General features: G+C 35.2%; 1 protein-coding gene across 1 annotated transcript in view; it reads left to right on the top strand.

Moving 5' to 3' along the window:
* LOC137629437 (uncharacterized) overlaps positions 1-19,859 on the top strand; it is a 319,508-nt gene that overhangs the window by 197,066 nt on the left and 102,583 nt on the right. The window contains exons 40-49 of the mRNA XM_068360702.1: positions 916-1,165; positions 1,755-1,859; positions 4,847-4,998; positions 5,178-5,324; positions 6,122-6,403; positions 6,669-6,779; positions 9,571-9,738; positions 11,831-11,976; positions 16,367-16,544; positions 19,100-19,283. Coding sequence (XP_068216803.1) covers positions 916-1,165; positions 1,755-1,859; positions 4,847-4,998; positions 5,178-5,324; positions 6,122-6,403; positions 6,669-6,779; positions 9,571-9,738; positions 11,831-11,976; positions 16,367-16,544; positions 19,100-19,283 — 1,723 coding nt within the window. The remainder of the gene's footprint in view (positions 1-915; positions 1,166-1,754; positions 1,860-4,846; positions 4,999-5,177; positions 5,325-6,121; positions 6,404-6,668; positions 6,780-9,570; positions 9,739-11,830; positions 11,977-16,366; positions 16,545-19,099; positions 19,284-19,859) is intronic.

Genomic DNA, 19,859 nt, shown 5'->3' with positions numbered 1-19,859 from the left:
ATGACACTTTGATTAATTTCTTTTTCACTGCACATTCACCTTGTATTGTGATGGCTATATATCTGCCTCGGCCAAGTTTTGGAATCCTGTATCACCTTCTATTTTTCCACTGAACTGAAGTATAGTCTGTCATTTTCTTGAAGATGCCAAGAAACCATATGGTCCATTTATCCTACAGAAATAAACACACTTGAATTTTCCAGTGTTGTGACTGCTATTTTCCCATTACAGCTAAAGTTTTAGATGTAACTCAACTTCTTTCTTTCATGAACTTCTACATTCAAGCAGGTCTGTTATTATCTTCCTGACCTAGGCTTCCATGTCTATTACTCTTTACTGTTTCTATGATTTCATGCCATAAGATATATAAGGACACCTGAAATTTGAAGTAAAAGTTTTCAAAATTTGAGTAGAAACTCTTCTTTGCTTTGCAAAATGCTGAAAATGTTACTATTCATTGTTCTGCTTCATAACTCTACACATTGTAGTTTAATGCATAATTGGCGAGGGAGTCTCTAATGAGCACTATATTTTTTTATGGTATGGAAATGGCGATTAAGTCATTAACTATTGAACAATCTTTTTGTATATATATGAAAACAGTGAAACAGAGTTTTATATTCAGCATTTTAAGTTTGTTCCTGTACAGATACAAACCGAGTCATTTAATCGGGTTACTTCTGGGTGAAGCAATAAGTAATCCAATCAAATTATTCAGATTTGTATAGCTAGGAAAAATAAAAATTGTTTGTAGACCTTATTACTTTTTGCATATTTGCCAATACAGAATTGCCACAAGATACATGTGGTTATGCAAACAGTAATTACAAATGAAATAGTTTTCTTTATACTGTTAGAAATATGTAATATGTCTTTTACATTTCTTAATTGTTTGTTTTCATTACATTGTAACAGGATGGGAACATCTACATGGTAAACCCAGACCAGCCTAACATGGTCATTAGGAATGAATTATTCATGACCTACAAGGATGTGCTCGAGTTCCATGTGAAATTGACTATAGTCAGACATGTCGACAAAGAAAAAGGTCAAGGCTTCATGTACCTTTTGATCAATACACCTCCAGGTAAAGGGAAATGCACACTGTCACCCCCAAAAGGAAGACTTCTGACTAATAATCCAGAAGAACTAGATCCTGTCACAGGTGAGATTAAGTTCATTTTAAAGTCATGTTGCTGCTTATCTCCTTTGTTTTTTTCACATGAAAACAGACCTGTTTTTTTTAAATTAAATTTAGATTTATATGATTTTGATTTTTTATTCTATGTCCCTCTTTCTCTTAATTTTAATTCTTATTTTATATATAATTTATTTGTTAATATATTAAAAAGCCACAACCACAAGAATATAAAATTTATACAATTTTGAATTTTTATTCTATATCCATTTTCTCTCAATTTTTATTTGGATTTTATATATAATTTATTTGTTTATATATCAAAAAGCCACAATCACAAGAATATGAAATTTATTTAGTGTTTTATGTGGGTGTGTAACGATGTCAAAATTTTATAAATTGCTATTATTTAGATTTTGAATTTTTATTCTATATCTCTTTTTCTCCTTTCTTTTTATTTTAATTCTATATATAATTAATTTATTAATAAAAAAGCCACAATCACCAGAATATGAAATTCATTTAGTTTTTATCTGTGTATAATAATTTAGAAATTTCATGAATAACTACTACAAAATATAAAAAAGGTCTAATTCCAAGTTTCCTTGACTTTCAGGTGAACCTAAAAAGCTTGGAAGGGCCTTAACAGAAGACTTCTATTGTGCCTGCTTAAATTTTACAGATGATCAAAATGACAAGATCACAAAGTATACTTTCTTTTGTAAGTTAAGGAGTTTTCTTTACTGTTAAAAGCTTTGTTTATTGCATGTCCTAAGCATACTTAAAAAGTGGAAATTATTTGAAACGTCATTAAATGAGGGAAAAATTAGAGGAAATATCCAATGCATGTTAATATAGACATTAGTTTTAGAATTGTACTAGCCCCCTGGCTAGTACAGTGATAACCTGTGCCTAGCATTTGCGTGGCAGCAGATCAATCCCAGCCCTGGACCGTGAGTTTAAGCCGTTTACTGGGGAGGTCACCGTTGGGGTTGGGCACCACAGCGAGGTGTTGGGCTTGCCCAGCTGACGTTCTGATGAGTATCTATTCTGATGAAACTGGAACTGAAGCCAGACACCTTTACCTTTTACCTTTAAATGGGTACTTCTTGATGATTTTGTATTTTGATACCTTTATATTTAATAGTAAAGTACAAGTACACCAATAAATGGATGGTCCGGAACCATTTTTAATCCCGGTACAGTTACAAAAGCATACTTTTATTTTTTGCAACTGCCAAATTAGAATACAAACTCTCCTGATTGTTGTATATATCCAAGTAAACTTGCTTCATTTACAAAAATGTATTTTGGCATATCATTTTATTATATTTGATTCATATTTTTCATTGGCATTAGGGGTTAAGGTTTTTCAGAGTTTGCTGCTACACCTATCATCTGTTATTTCCAGACATCAACCATCAAACTTGACCAGATTAAGGGGAAATATTCTTTCAATGAAATAATTAGGGGGGTATTAATTCACTTAACTCCTTTAATCTTGTGATTGCTGGCCTCATTCAAATACATTTCCAGATGAAGTTGTTAATGTTTGTAGTAGGCTGCAGCTCAGTCCTCTCTTAGGTGTTGGACCTTTAGGGTATTGAAGTAGCTGCAACCAGAAACCTCAGTAGACTTTTCCAACTTTTTATTAAAGTCTTTCTCATAGGAAGAGCCAGTTGTCTAAATGGAATCTCTCATTTGTCGTTAGAAGTCTCACCAGGACCCAATACGAAACTATGTAAGAAGCCTCTGCGTCACACCTTAGCATGAAGGCTGCTTTCCTTTTACCAGCTTGTGCGTTATCAAGCCATGTCATTGTATTACATGAACTGTCTGACATCATCACACTCAGCCAATTAACACCAGGGATCCCACCACTACACTGTTTGACATTTCAATTTAGGCTCTATCATGCAAGATCCCTCTGTCACTACCTTAGGAGAACCAGACACTTGGGAGATAGAGATTCCGGGCTCTTTTTATTATCTCATCATATTCAAATGGATAAGAGGAAGAAGTTGGTCAGATAATATTGACTGTGCTTGAAATTATGATGCTCTCTACTTCCTTAGCTTTTGAGCTAGATATGGATAGTTCAACTCTTTTAGATACAGCCCCTTTTTATCCTAATGATTTTATGCCTAAGTAGAATTTACTCTACAGTATAAGACTGTTAATTACTGCAAGACAGATTTTCCAGCAGTGGTGAATGCTTTGCTCTCATTTCTTCCTCTTTCTAACCATCTAAAATGTCCATTCATCTCTCATGTTCATGTTCATAGGGTTATGAACATTTTTATCTGATCTATTGGTCATTTAGCCTCTGATCCTTTTTTTATTAGAAAGCATAAACTATGTTCGTGTTCAACCATACTGAGTAACCCTTGAAAATTTTTTGTGCACTTCTGTCTTGACGTATTATGTTCATAAGTGCTCTTATGAACCCATGAAATAGAATCTTGAGGTCATGAAATATTCTTCATACAAACCCATTAAAAACGCACTTATATTTCTATGAGCCTCTCCTGATGTTCATATTTTTAACAATGTTACTCCCAAAATCTAAAAATTTCCCATTCTTCCCTTCAAGAAGTCACATATCCTGACCACCAAGGGAACATGTGGTGACTAATTACAACTCGGGATAAGGCTTGGCCTCACATACTCTATTCAGTTTATCCCATATTAGCTGCTCCAGGAATTTCTAAAAGATTTAGGAAACCATAAATTTTCTTTTCTATGATTGTTTTACATGTGGACTAACATTGAACACTGATTTTTGAGTTAAAATCAACGGAGAACTGAAGAAGAATAAAGTATAAGTTGTTTACAATGCACTGATTTTCAACCACTTGTTAACCCTTTTACCCCCAAGCTATTTGGAACTTTCTAACCCTTAACCCCCAGGCGTTTTATTTTTTTCAAGGACATTTTGCAGTATATTTTTTTAAATTGCTCTAACAGCCTTAATTTTCATCATAGAGAGGTCAGGTTGGTCTTATTCTCTTGGAAAATGCCTGAAATTTCTCAAAAAATTATCTAAAACATGCAAAAAAAATTGTAAATAGGAATTTTTAGCAATGACGTACCAGTACGTCCATGGGGGTAAAGGGATGAGTTTTGTGAAACGTAGCAGTACATCCTTTAGAGGTAAAAGGGATAATGGTTTGATTATGATTTATATAGTGGTTATTTGGATTGACCTACAGGTGCAGTGTTTAACATGGTGTTACATCAAAACATTCCACTGAGAATACAGAGATTGAAGTAGCCGCAATTTCTTGACACGCAATCTATAATCTAGATGCTTGGTCTTCTGTATTATTAGTATATACTTTGGTAATAGTTTGTCGAACACAAAATGAATCATATCAATGAGGACCCCTTTCATCTGAAATGAGAGAAAATTATAATTGTAAAGTTATGAACATATAATCTGAAGGTTGAAAGGAAGTTATTGAAATAGGACCTCAGTTTATTGAATGTATATAAAATGGCAGAATCTCAAGCAGTGACTCGGTCTTTCACTAGGGGTCCGATTGAACCAGGATGCATAGACTGCCAGCTGGAACTAGGGGATTTCATTCTTGTGTAGTATATGAAAATGTGTGAAGATGCAAAAAGGCTATTGTGATGTAATGGATATGTGTTGAAATTTATTGGCATGCTGAAGATAGTGTTCAATAACTATTTTAAACTTTACAGTGAAGCACACTACCTTTGGATACATAAAGAATCTTAAATTCGGAGTGGACTTCAAGGATAGATTTGTTTTTCCATACGGAAATTGGAGTATGTGGGTCACAATCACAGATGAATATGGTGCTGCTTCTACCATATTCATATCAAATTTTTCTGTAAGTAATCATAGTTTAAAGAATTGTGTTTTTATTATGCTTAGAAAAATATAATTTGAAATGTATTTTACAACTGTAATAATAATTAATTTTACACCATGAGTTGTGCTTTCAATAGTTTTTCAATCCTTGACAGTTATATGCTACTTTAAGGACATCTTTTTCTTTTCTCAACTTAGACATCTCTTCCAACAAGATCGGAATTTTTAGCCTGGGAGTCTAAAAGCGAACTTCTCCGGGCATCTGGTGAAGGTGACCAGGCCCGGCTGTCCCAACTTCTCCTAGCTTCTACATCCATTTCAGGTTTCCAACTAGAGGATGATGTGGTAAGCTTGTGCTTTGGCACATTAATTGGCCATCTCTTCATGATTTATGTTCTGATTGCATATGATCATATTACCAACATATTCCCTGATGAAATAAGAACAAAATTGCTGCAAAGTTAGGATTGTAAAGTACACAGTTGTTAGAACATTACTCCTCTGTAATCTTACATACTCTGAGTCCTTTTAAATTTAACAGTGTCCAAATACACAGCTGATCCCCATTTCCCTCTACAATACCATATCCATTTATCAGAAATCATTTGATTTTCTATTTCACAATAAGAAAATATGTTTTTACTCCACAGCTTCCTCATGATCAATATTTGTTTTTAATATTCAGATGTGTCACTTTTGCTGACGTCTGAATATATTACACATTTATTTTTGCTAATTCAACAATTTTGTTCATACTACTAATTTTTGACAAGAGAGAATACCTTACAGGTCAAGTTCCATATTATTGTTCAATTGAATTTTATTCTCTACCCCTGTTCACATTCTAGCAAAACCCTTATCAATTCAATACAGGGAATTTCCACTTCTTTCAACTGTGTTAACTTTGGTCTTCTGAAAAAATATAACACACATTCATCATTTTTTTTCTCTCTTCCTTTCTTCCGTTCACTTTTGTCTCCATTATATGTGGATTTTAGTTTTTGCCGGTTACCATTCAGTTCTCATTTACTATAATTTTAACTTTACTGTAAGATGATAAACTCAAATATTGTTACTCTAAGAAAGTAGACATGTTAATCCCTTGTCAGTTTCCAGCAGATAACAATATCTGTATTTTTCAGATAGCATCAACAACTACCACTCCATCTAGCTTTGGGGGTTTGCCTCCTGCAACTACAACTATGGATCCTTTGGTTAAGAAGGAACTGGAAGAAAAGGCAAGGTTAGAATTAGAAGCCAAACAAATGAAGGTAGCAGAGGAGAAACAATACATGATTAGTCAACTTCAGTCCAATAATGTTGACACACTTGATGACTGTGCGCAGCTGTTGTCCACAATTGCATCTATTATTGGTACAGGAGACTTAGTGGACCTAAAAGGAAAAGATTCGGCAATATCAGTGGTAAGGAATATGAACACCATTAGTACATTCTTCATATAGAATACATACATTGTATTGTTTAAATCTCAATGAGTATTGCCCATATTATTTATGTATGTTTTATTCACTGTCTATATGTAAAATTACTTGTTTATACCTTAATCACTGTATAAAGCTATTGCCTACGACAATTTATGAATTTAATGTAATATTTGTACATTAATGCTGCAGTAGAGCTGTTGCATGTGATATAGAAAAACCTGTAAAACCTGTACTAAACCAACAGATTAGTGGAACTTGTACTGCTAAGGTCTTACTGAATACTACTATCAACGATCCAAAGGATGCTGAGAGTCTTATATCAAACAACATGCAAGCTATATCCTCTCTTGTAACTGTGAGTGTCCTTCAATAGCACCTGTAATATATATCATCATCATCAGCCATAACTAGTCCACTACAGGACATAGGCCTCAGACATGTTCATCCACTCGCATCTGTATGTGGTCTTTCTATGCCAGTCTATACTCGCAAATTTTCTTATTTGGTCAATCCATCATCTTTTGCAATCACTAGGGACCCATTCTGTTATTCTTAATGTCCATCTATTATCTGTAATTCTCATTATGATTGCTCTCCCCATGTCCATTTCTTTTTCTTACATGTTGTTATAGTATCCTCTACTTTAGTTCGCTCTCGCATCCATGTTGCTTGTTTTATGTCTCTTAGTGTTATTCCCATCAATATTTTTTCCATAGCTCTTTGAATTGTAACTACTTATGTTATAAGGCTTTAGTAAGGCTCTAACTTCTTGATGCATAAGTTAATACTGGTATGGCTATTTGATAAAATACTTTTCTTTTTATAGACAGTGGTATTTTACTTTTCATAGAAATCTTTTTGTTTACCAAAAGCTCTCCATCTCATGCTTATCCTTCTTTTAATTTTGGTTTCATATCCTGGGGAAACACTTACTGTCTGTCCTAAGCATGTATATTCATTAACTATCTCGGGAGGTTCGTTCATAACCCTTATTTGTTATCTCTGCATTTTCATTGAACATTATCAGTGTTACTCATATCATTTTCATTGAACATTATCTTAGTGTTACTCATATTCATTTTCATTCCTACATATCTTTCTTTATTCAAATCTTCCTTTCATGATTCAGTAAACAGTACTATGTTATCTGGAAATCTTAAGTTGTTAAGGTATTCCCCGTTTATGTCAATTCCTACATTTTCCTCATCTAAATTCTCAAAAGCTTCTTCTAATCATGCTGTGAATAATTTAGGAGAGATAGGTTTTCCCTGTCTAACTCCTTTCTCAGTTGGAATTTTCTCACTATATGTAGTTTTAGGATTGCTGTACTTCCCATATAATCTTCATATGTTTTAACATAGGATTCATCTATTCCTTGTCTTTGAAGGGCTCCCCTTACTGTAGAAGTTTTGACAGAATCAAGAGCTTTCTCATAGTCTGTAAATGCTATATGTAGTGGTTTGTCATACTCCGTTGATTTTTCCATTAGCTGGTCAAGTACAAGAATATGGTCATTTGTTGAATACCCGCTTCTAAAGCCTGCCTGCTCCCTTGGTTTAATAATGTCTAGCTGTTTCTCTATTTGACCTAATATTGTTTTTATTACTGAGAGTAAACTTATTGGGCCGTGATTTTTTCGTGTCCTTTGTGTCTCCCTTCATGTGACTTAGTATACTGATAGTGTTTTTCCAAGCTGTAGGTAGAGAGCATTCTTATAGCCATTTGTGTAAGGTTCAATCAGTTTTACTACTGTGAAATCTCCATCTATTATTAAATCAATTGTTGGACCATCTTCTCTTGGTGTTTTGCCTCTTCTCATGCCTTTAATACGTTCTAGTCATCTACTGTTATGTTTGATACTGGCTCAGGTGTTTCAATATTTTTATTGGCAAAGTTATTTCTTATATCACTATTGTATAGCATTGTAATGAAATCCTCTGTCATTTTTATCACTCCATCTCTTTTTTTGATATTTCCATTTTTATCCTTTGCAACATCTGTTCCAAGTCTTCTTTTCATCAATTTGATGCCTCTTCCCTTCTTTAGTGTTTCTTCAATTTTGGACTGATTGTGTTTACAAATATCTTGGGCTTTTAGTTTGTTTATTGTGTTTTATAGTTCTGCTAATTTGATTTCATATCCCTGGGGTTTTGCCCTCATTTCTAATCTTTTCTTTGTTAGGTTTTTTATTCTTTTCTGATATAGTTTTCCTTGATCTTGTTCAGGAACTTTTCCACTTATCTCTTGTGCTGATTCCAATACAAAATTTGTTAAATTACTGTTAATTTCTTCTTTACTTGCTTCCAATTCATCATATAGCTGGGAGTACCTATTTTGTATTGTTAAACTAAACTCGCCAAACCCTATCATAAGAGTTTATTTTCTTTCCTAAAATTAGTTTTTCTTTCTTTAGATCTAAACAAATATTTCTTCTCACCATTCTATAGTTACTTAACTTGACCTTGTTTGACACTGTGACATCTTTAACTAAATTAACTGTGTCTGAGAATAAAATATATTTTGTTTTTCGTTTCTCTATTTGGGCATCTCCATGTCTGTTTTCTATGTTCCTTTTTAAAAAACAGGCGTTCATGATTTTAAGATTGTCTCTTTGGACAAATTCTACAAGCATGTCTGCTCTGTCACTCTTTGTGCCTACTTCAAATTTACCTAGTGCTAATTCTCCTTTCTTCTTTTGACCTACTTTAGCATTTAAATCACCCAAAACGAATGTAAATTGAGTCATATGTTATTTTATGTTTCTCATGCATATCTCCAGATCTTCATGAAAAGTGTTATTTCTTCCTCTGTTGTTGATGCATATATTTGAATAATCATTAGTTTATACTTCTTATTTAGTTGGATAATTAATCCTCCAATTCTATAAGGCATGAGTAATAAGAGCATAAACGGGAAGATAAAAGAAGAAATAAGAATTTTTAAAGTTTGATAGACTTTGATAATCAAGATGAGGACTTTTTCGTATCACGGTATGTGCTATTATATATTAAAACAGAAAGTACAGTACTCTTCTTAGCCTTTGTATATATATGTTTAGTCCACTATTCATCCTCAAGCACAATAAGCTTCTCACTTATACAGCCCTGTTTCCTTTTGTATTGATAACTAGATTAATTTCTTTGCAGGGAACAAGTGACAAGGTCATTGATGATGACGTCTTACCCTCGGACATCGTAAGCACGGAAAAAGGAGACTATGGCGACTACGAGATGTCTGGAGTTGAGGAGGTGGATGATGGTTCCCTAACACCGAGTGAAGTAGAAAGGTTAAGGTTAAAGAAACTGGCAGTCAAGGTATTTTAATCGCTTTATTTCCTCCAGTCTTAATTTTTTTTTCTCATTTTCAGCTTATTTTAGCAGTATTGTATATCTGGTAATTGTTGTGGACATCATTGTTATTTGAAGGGAAAATTGATATATATATGTAACTGTTTGTAATCATTTACTCCCATTGCTATTACTTTACTATTTTTGTTGAAGACATCTTTGGGAAATTGGGTTGCTAGTAGTCGCATGTAATTTTTCATCTATATTAATGGTTTGTGTAGTAAAACCTCAGTTTTATTACCACACGAAAAGTAACTGTAGTTTGCAGAAGGAAGATTATCATAAACTGGAATGCTGTACTATGTTTTGATATAGAGTTTCTCCTGGTATTATAACAAAGGCAACTTCAAAGTTTGTTTTGTCATTATGGAAATCAGTTTGGTTGTTAGAAATTGGTTCCATCACAACTCCATCACTCTATACCAAAGTTAATGAATGCTCTTAACCTTCTCATATGGTCCAGTACCTTGTTTTTATTTTCTTTTGTTTTTATAAAGACAGCTGATTTCTTAGCTCCTAAGTTATCTTTTCTTTTTAAAAAGTTAGCAAATTATTTTTTATACACAAGAAAAAGGTTCTTTATGTACTTGTTGGAGAATTGGTAATGTGTTTGTGGTAGCTCTAGCCCTTTTGATTACCACCCCGTTTCCATAACTCCCATATTTAAAGTTTTTGAATGTTTTGGCAAAACATTTGAATAGGTATGCTGAAAGTAATCTGTTCCCTAATTTGCAGTTTGATTTTTGCAAAGTCCTTGGAGTATGTGATCCCCTTCTTACAATTTCCAGTGCAATACAGGAATCCCTTGAGTGTGGTGAGGAAGTTGGTATGATTTAGTGTTGCCTTTGACCATGTTAGTCATGAGACCTTTGTTCTTAAACTTAAACAGGTGGTAGTAGATAGGTGTTTTCTTAATTTCATTATTGAATTTTCAAGTAATAGATTGTAGAGAAGAATTGTTGATGGGCACCATAGTGACTGTAGGAATGTACTATAATATCTGGTGTTCCCAGGGGTAGTGTTCTTGGCCCATTACTTTTCATACTATGTATGCACGAGTGGTTTGGCCTAGAAAAAAAAAGTTTGTTGCATGTGCAGATGATGCTATTCTTTTTCCATCAATTCCAAGTCCTGAATGGTAGTTGAATCCCTTAATAGAGATCTAGCTAAAATTAGTGCATGGTGCAAATTATGTGTTATGAAATTAAACCCTAACAAAACTCAAAGCATGATTGTAACTAGGTCAAGGACCTAGGCAACTTTGATCCCTCATATCTAAGTTATTACTCTTTATGTTAAGTAAAGAGTTTGTGTAGAAACTATATTTTATTTAAGGAATTTTACTAGAAACACGAGGAAACCAAATACACTTCCGTCATCTACCAGATGAGATTCTTTGTCGTCGTATTATGTAATGTCAGGGATTCGTACAAAAGCACAATTAAGCTATGCATAAGTAAAAATTTGTATAAAGAAATATTCATTATGTATGTTACATTATACATCAAATTATATTTAGAGATTTGAATATTAGATGTGGATAAGAGTAATCAAGGTTATCTGGTTATAAGAATAAATGTTATAGTGATAAGATTTTAATTACTCATTGGAGTTATTTTGTTTCTATGTCAACTTCCTCTCATTACTCTTGGATATTATAGTTATGACTGTGGCTAGTCAAAGTAAAATCACTTGGATTTCTCCCAGATACTCCCTATTATTACCATAATAATTAGTATTGACCATATTTCCCCCAGTATGCTTTATTCATTTCTAATTTTTGCTGATACATAATACTACTAAATGAAAAAAACTGCTATTCTGTAATAATATAGTTAATTTTTATCATAGTTGGAGTGCTTTCTTAAGTATCAGCACTGTTTTTTTCCGGATGTGTAATTTAGCATTGTAGTAATTCCAAGGTTGTATATATTGTATATACTATGCCTAGTTCCACCAATATTTTTTAGATTTTTTGATATTTCAAATAACTACTCTTGTGCTATATTCAAAAGTTCTCTGGTGTGTTTAAGTAACAGATTACATAATTAATTTTCAGGTTCAGAAGGAAAAAGCAGTATTACAAGTTAAAGATATGTTGGACACAGTTGAACGGATGCAGAAAAAGCTCCTTTCTATTGTTTTTCCTGGAGAAGATCCAGTAACAGTCGACACTGAAGATGGTCTGAGCATGACTCTTGTAATGTAAGTATCGTGAGTAGGTCCTGTAGAGAGTGGGGTTCTCCTGCTGTATGGGACCGGAAAAGCAGCCATCAAAGTAAGTAGGTAATTTTGTCCTATCAAATGATTGTAGGAGGAGTTGGAACATTGGTCTTTCTATAAGTTGTCGGCTATCCCCCAAAATTGGGGGATGTGCCATAGTACATACATACATACATATACCAAGGCACTTCCCCCAATTTTGGGGGGTAGCCGACATCAACAAATGAAACAAAAACAAAAAAGTATACCTCTACTCTCTACGTTCCACCCGCCTAACAAGGGATTCAACTGAGTTCAGCTGGTACTGCTAGGGTGCCACAGCCCACCCTCCCACATTATCCACCACAGATGAAGCTTCATAATGCTGAATCCCCTACTGCTGCTACCTCCGCGGTCAACTAAGGCATCGGAGGAAGCAGCAGGGCCTACCGGAACTGCGTCACAATCGCTCGCCATTCATTCCTATTTCTAGCACGCTCTCTTGCCTCTCTCACATCTATCCTCCTATCACCCAGAGCTTCCTTCACTCCATCCATCCACCCAAAACTTGGCCTTCCTCTTGTACTTCTCCCATCAACTCCTCTTGCATTCATCACCTTCTTTAGCAGACATCCATTTTCCATTCTCTCAACATGGCCAAACCACCTCAACACATTCATATCCACTCTAGCTGCTACCTCATTTCTTACACCCGTTCTCACTCTCACCACTTCGTTCCTAACCCTATCTACTCGAGATACACCAGCCATACTCCTTAGACACTTCATCTCAAACACATTCAATTTCTGTCTCTCCATCACTTTCATTCCCCACAACTCTGATCCATACATCACAGTTGGTACAATCACTTTCTCATATAGAACTCTCTTTACATTCATGCCCAACCCTCTATTTTTTACTACTCCCTTAACTGCCCCCAACACTTTGCAACCTTCATTCACTTTCTGACGTACATCTGCTTCCACTCCACCATTTGCTGCAACAACAGACCCCAAGTACTTAAACTGATCCACCTCCTCAAGTAACTCTCCATTCAACATGACATTGAATCTTGCACCACCTTCCCTTCTCGTACATCTCATAACCTTACTCTTACCCACATTAACTCTCAACTTCCTTCTCTCACACACTTCCAAATTCTGTCACTAATCGGCCAAGCTTCTCTTCTGTGTCTGCAACCAGTACAGAATCATCCGCAAACAACAACTGATTTACCTCCCTTTCATGGTCATTCTCGTCTACCAGTTTTAATCCTCGTCCAAGCACTCGAGCATTCACCTCTCTCACCACTCTATCAACATACAAGTTAAACAACCACGGTGACATCACACATCCCTGTCTCAGCCCCACTCTCACCGGAAACCAATCACTCACTTCATTTCCTATCCTAACACATACTTTACTACCTTTGTAGAAACTTTTCACTGCTTGCAACAACCTTCCACCAACTCCATATAACCTCATCACATTCCACATTGCTTCCCTATCAACTCTATCATACGCTTTCTCCAGATCCATAAACGCAACATACACCTCCTTACCTTTTGCTAAATATTTTTCGCATATCTGCCTATCTGTAAAAATCTGATTCATACAACCCTACCTCTTCTAAAACCACCCTGTACTTCTAAGATTGCATTCTCTGTTTTATCCTTGATCCTATTAATCATTACTCTACCATACACTTTTCCAACTACGCTTAACAAACTAATACCTCTTGAATTACAACACTCATGCACATCTCCCTTACCCTTATTTAGTGGTACAATACATGCACAAACCCAATCTACTGGTACCATTGACAACACAAAACACATATTAAACAATCTCACCAACCATTCAAGTACAGTCACACCCTCTTCCTTCAACATCTCAGCTCTCACACCATCCATACCAGACGCTTTTCCTACTCTCGTGCCATAGTAGATAGAATAAAATAAATTAAGGCCCATGTTATAAAATGTCTGATTGTTAATGTTGATTACTTATCATCATTATCTAAATTATCTTCTCAAGCTTGAATAATGTTTTTAGTATTCTTTGAAGTTTGAAGTTTGCAATATGTTCTCAAAGCAAAGTACCAAAGATAAAAGCTCAGGGATGAGATGAAATTAGTGAAAAAATTTTGATAAAAAACAGATCCCTTGAATTAACTTTCATCAAATCAATCTTTTTGTACCATAGAAAACCAAATTAGAATTATTTTCATATTATGTATACTTTATGCTATTCAAGCCAACTATTACACAGCAGCGATACATGGTGAGAATTAAAGACATAATAAAAGTGTGATAAGTGAATATAAAACAGGGTGCACCGGGATCCAACTCTGTTGACCGGTGGCCAACCCGTCTAGACAGAGACGAACCCGCCGGGACACCCGGAGGACAAAGTCCATACACACTGAACTACCCCCTCTAAAGGAGGGAAGGCAACGGTCCCCTAGGGGAGGGGGGAGAGAAGCCTAGCTGCCCACCTAGCGAGAGGGGGAGCTTTGGGGGAGGATCACGTGATACGGAGCAGCAGGGCTACCAACTGACGATCCCCAACCAGACAGATCAAACGGAGTAATAGCACAAATATTCATTATAATAGTAATAGCGTTGAAAACTTATATAAATATACACATAAAAAATTTAGGGCAAGGCATGCAACATAATAAATAAATCACAAAGGACACACCTGATGACTTATAAAATAAATTTGCCGCCTAGTAACGAAGGTCGGCAAGCCATAACGATACGTAACTGATATCGGCCCTAAAAATGAACCACGAGGGTTCTAAACGCTAAATAATGAATATTCACAAAAACAAATAACTTTTAATTAATAATAAAAATAATACACATAGTAACACCGCGAGTGAAACTAAAAGCTCTCAAAACAGGAGTACCAACTGTAAGCGGAATCAAGCAAGATCGAAATGAACGAAGAGAATAAACTCCTATAATTTAAATATTAAACGATCTAGATTGCTCAAAACACAGCAAAACATAGCTTGGTACTTAACTTAGACGGTGTCTCCTGGGAAACCGACGAAGAAGCCATAATCCAGTGGAAAATAAGCGAAATACGAGAGCACAACAAAAAAGCGGGTTACAACACAGGCGTGCTAAAAGGAGTTGGGTTCTGAGCGGATGCAGAGTTGGTGGTGCCGAGTGAGGTTGAACGGCTCTCCTCTATTGGGATCTTTGTCGTGGATGAATCTAAATAGTGCGGGACCTCTGGATTATACGCCCAATTTTATACCGACACCAATAGGTGAGCGAGCTAGTTAACCTAGCACTCCTTTACATTTTTTCTCTGGTATATTTAGCAGTAAATTACCTAAGAATAAGTGCTAAATGGAGCTTATTCACTGGGCGGCACAGGTTCGAGCCCAGAAATAGATTTTTCCTACGTCAAAATCCCTTTTTTCTTGTTTTATCAAGTGCTTTAACTTAGTGGCCTGCAGGAGGCTAAGCAAAAATTCACTTCCCATGCTATGATAGTGGTATTTATTTTATTTTGTAGAAAATTTGTTTTTCTTTATTATGGTATGTTCAAGGTAAATGTAGCTCTTTGCTGAATTCCTCCAATCTTCCTGAAATTGTATCACTCCTACAAAAATAATCAACCCAAGATAATGTGTAAATTAAGATTATGAGCAAAATCACTCGTAACAACCTTACAAGGCACTTGTTTGCTAACAGCATTGTTGTAAAACTTTATATAATTGTTCTCCTTCATAATAGATTGAAGAAAATCTTGAGTAATGAAAAGGTTTTCAAATAGAGGGCACCAGTACTGTCCGACCCGAGTGGTTAAGTAAGCGAGTTGAGTCTAACCATTAACCTAACTTCATTATCTTATAAAAATGAGTCGAGGGTAGAGACCTTGAATTACTTGATGCAACCTCAAGAATGTATGGTCTGACCTCTCATTACCCTGAGGTGGAAAGACTGGAAAGAACACTTTCACTAGCACTGTATTTATCAATATCTTTAATAAAGATTTTATTGGCCATAATGCTTCAAGATTTCTTTATCTCAAATCTGATATAGTTTATTAAGAAAAAATATATATATATATATATATATATATATATATATATATATATATATATATATAACTGAAAACTTTTAAATGGAGAAAAATGATTGTGGGAGTCAGCCAGTGTCAAATGATACAGTACACACACCTGCAGTGTGTAAAATCATAAATTTTTCATTTAAAAAAAAATTCTAGAATTTAATGTTTATTGAGAAGACAGTTTATCAGTATTGTTTTGTAACAATTTTTATATATGCATAATGTACACATGTTTTTAATTGTTTTTTTACATTGCTTACTAGAGAATGTTTTTTATTACATGATCTTTCAACTAATCAAGGATGAAAGCCGAGGAACTTTTGGGATATCAGTTGTGGCAAGGAGGAGGATTGTATGAGTTTCCTGATATATGTGACATATTAAAAGAAGAGAAGGAAGCCCCAGGAAATTGTTCATCTACAGAAGCTGGCAATTTTACTGTGGGTATTCAAGCTATAGCTTGGCCCACAATATTACAGGTAAGAGAAACCATTTTCAGTAGAATATCTTGTTTTAAGTTTGTATTATATTATTATTTCTAAAAACCTTGATCTTATTATTGCTTTTCTCTCAAAGCCTGGCTTATATCGATGTTTATCCCGAAATTTTAAATATTTGTTCTCTTTCCTTTCAATAGTCTTAAGCCTCTAGTACTGTACAGTATTGAGACAGTCTAGTGGCTAATGGCAATAATCTCAATTGGGTCAGCGACCAATGCATTTTTTTTAATCTTCTTGTCGAATTGTAATTGATAAGTGTTTACTTCACTCCAGATTGTGAAGGAGTTTTATTATTATTATTATTATTTCTGGGCTCAACCTGTGTCGCTCCGTGAAATGCTCTTTATAGCACCATTTCTAAGGTATAAATACTGCTAAATATACCAGAGAAAAAGTTACATGGAATGCCAGGAATATATACCCAGCTCGCTCACCCTTATAGGGTGTCGGTATAATAACTGGGGCGTGTGAAACCACTACCAGAGGTCCCTTACCAATTAGTCTTCTCCTTCCTCAACATCGCCCGTTACTACGAGGTGCCGTTCTCTACAGCTACTGCCTCCCCCCACCACCACCCATCCTTCTCCCATCATTCCTCCTTAGCACCTGTGAAGGTTCAGACGTGTTTTTCATAGCTCTGTGTTTTTTTTTTTGTGTTTTTGAAGATGTCAGACGTTTTGGAGATCCCTGCTCCCAAGTTGAGTATTATATTTGTCTGTTTGGGATTTCTAGATAGCGACACACGTTCATTTAATAACCTTGTTGGTTTTTCTCTCAGCAGCTTTGTTGATGCTCCCTTACGGGTGTGTATGCGGCCATTTGGTGTCGCTTCCTCGTGATCTCTTTGTTTTGTCCGACTTTCAATTAGTTCCTCATACTAATTGTAGTCTCATTTTTGTGTTCTGGACATCTAATTCAATGTTTTGGCATGATTTTGTCTTTTATTTAGGCTATTTGGACAGTGTTAGTTAGCCTACCTGGCCGAGTAGTGTGCGGCTTCGGTCGGTAGCCTTTCATGCGAGAATGCGAGTTATGTCTTGGTGATTATGGTCCTCATTTTCTGTATCTTGTGTCTGGGACAATATTGGGTTTCCGGCCATTCTTTTGAGGAGTGTGATAGATTGATTGATTGATTTAAAGTTTTCAGGCATCCTGACATCTGAGGTCATTGACGCCGGTTGAGGAGTGTGTAGGTCGCACTTTTCCTATTAGAGAAAAGTGTGTTTAGATTGTTTCCAACCAGATTAAACTTTCAAACATAAAAGGAAACCAACTTTTATTTCAGGAGAAAATCCAGAGAAGACTAGGTTAGGTGATTACAATGTAGATGATGATGATAATGCTATTCCAGCCATTAATGAGCTTTCAGGCTTTGATAGTACTGTAATGAGCTTCCACTCTTGTCATCTTTGGCTGCTTTTGTTCAATTTAAGAAGGCCAGTGAGTCTTCAAGCAAAAGCAGAGATTCTAGTTTATCCTGCCCAGTTTTAACCCTAGCCTAATTCCTCAGATTTTGCTTAGTTTGTCTAGTACACCAGTCAGTAAGGGTTCTAATGGTGCATAGAGCATTATAGAGTTTCTCTAAGAGTTTCTCATTCTTGAATTAATTCAAGTAGTTATACTGTGAAATCCTACCTAATATGCAATCCAGTCTGATTGACCTTTGGATCTAAGGTAGAAGGCCAAAGCTGGTATCTTAGATCCTAGTATACTTCTCCTTGCTGATGTAAGTGCTTTTGAACAACCACTGGTTTCATATAATAATGGTGTCGTCTGTCGTATGATTTCTGTGGAAAAGTGTACCTATAGTACATAAATCTTTTAAAGTTTCAGCTCAAGCTGTAAGGTCACATCATGTTTTGGATGTCAGTGCACATCACTCTCGTGTAGGGTTGGCCACTAGTGCATTTTTATTTTTCCTGAACAGTGTGAATGTAGGGGGTAGTGCCTCACCTGCAGAAAAGAGTCGCTTCCCTAGTACAGTTGTAATGGTTCCTGTTCAAAGCAAACAAATGGGAAAACCTGTAGTCAAAGTTTGAGATTTCATCAGAACAGGAAGAGGCATATGTTTATTGAAAGGAAAGAAAATGGGAATTTTTTTAGTTTTAGGAGTAAATATTGATAAAGCTGAGCTTCCAGAGAGAAGCAATATGCACATCAGGTGAATATAGAAATAACAAATTTTGTTATTAAAATGTTTTTAGAAAGATGCCATGGTGCAGTATACATCATACAGGACTTTTACGATACTTGAATGAATAAATTAAGATACATAATCACCTATAGGGAAATCATATTATTCAATGTGGATAATTATATCTTACAATGACTAGTAAAACAACGATAATTATCACCTTATTTTAAAATGTTCATATGGGAAAATAATAAAAGAACAAAAACTTTAAATCACTAGACGTAAAATACATATAATGACACTGAAAGGAGGAGAAAATCCTTGGAATACAATACATGGCACTCAGATGGTTAATGAAGTGTTCTTTCTAAGAAATTAAATAAGCATTACTATCTTACAGTCTTTTGGAGCTGGTGCGAAAGAGAAGTTAGATCGAACTACCAAAACTATGCAACTGAACTTACTACAGAGAATATCAGCTGTGGATGTGAAAGTGATACCAGTGGAGGATTTGGACCCTGAGAGTGAAATAATAATCTATATTCCTCGTGGATCAAGAAAAAAGTCTCGAACACAAGTATTTGGTAAGTCGTGTAAAATGGAGATTATCTATTATTATTATTACAGTACTAGCTGAGCTACAACCCTAGTTGGAAAAAGCATGATGCTATAAGCCCAAGGGCTTCAACAGGAAAAAATATCCCAGTGAGGAAAGGAAATAAGGAAATAAATAAATGATATAAGAAGTAATGAACAATTAAAATAAAATATTTTAGAAGTATTAACAGCATTAAATATCAGTTATTTCATATACATACATACACATACATATACCAAGGCACTTCCCCCAATTTTGGGGGGTAGCCAACATCAACAAATGAAACAAAACAAAAAAGGGGACCTCTACTCTCTACGTTCCTCCAGCCTAACAAGGGACTCAACCGAGTTCAGCTGGTACTGCTAGGGTGCCACAGCCCACCCTCCCACATATCCACCACATTATTTCATATATAAACTATAAAAAGACTTATGTCAGCCTGTTCATCATAAAAACATTTGCTGCAAGTTTGAAGTGGTGAAGTTCTACTGATTCAACTACCCGATTAGGAAGATCATTCCACAACTTGGTCACAGTTGGAATAAAACTTCCAGAGTACTGT

The sequence above is a fragment of the Palaemon carinicauda genome, chromosome 2 (genome assembly GCF_036898095.1).
Source record: "Palaemon carinicauda isolate YSFRI2023 chromosome 2, ASM3689809v2, whole genome shotgun sequence".
NCBI lineage: Eukaryota > Metazoa > Arthropoda > Malacostraca > Decapoda > Palaemonidae > Palaemon > Palaemon carinicauda.
The sequence above is the reverse complement of the archived record's forward strand: the minus strand, read 5'-3'. Positions and strand labels throughout refer to the sequence as shown.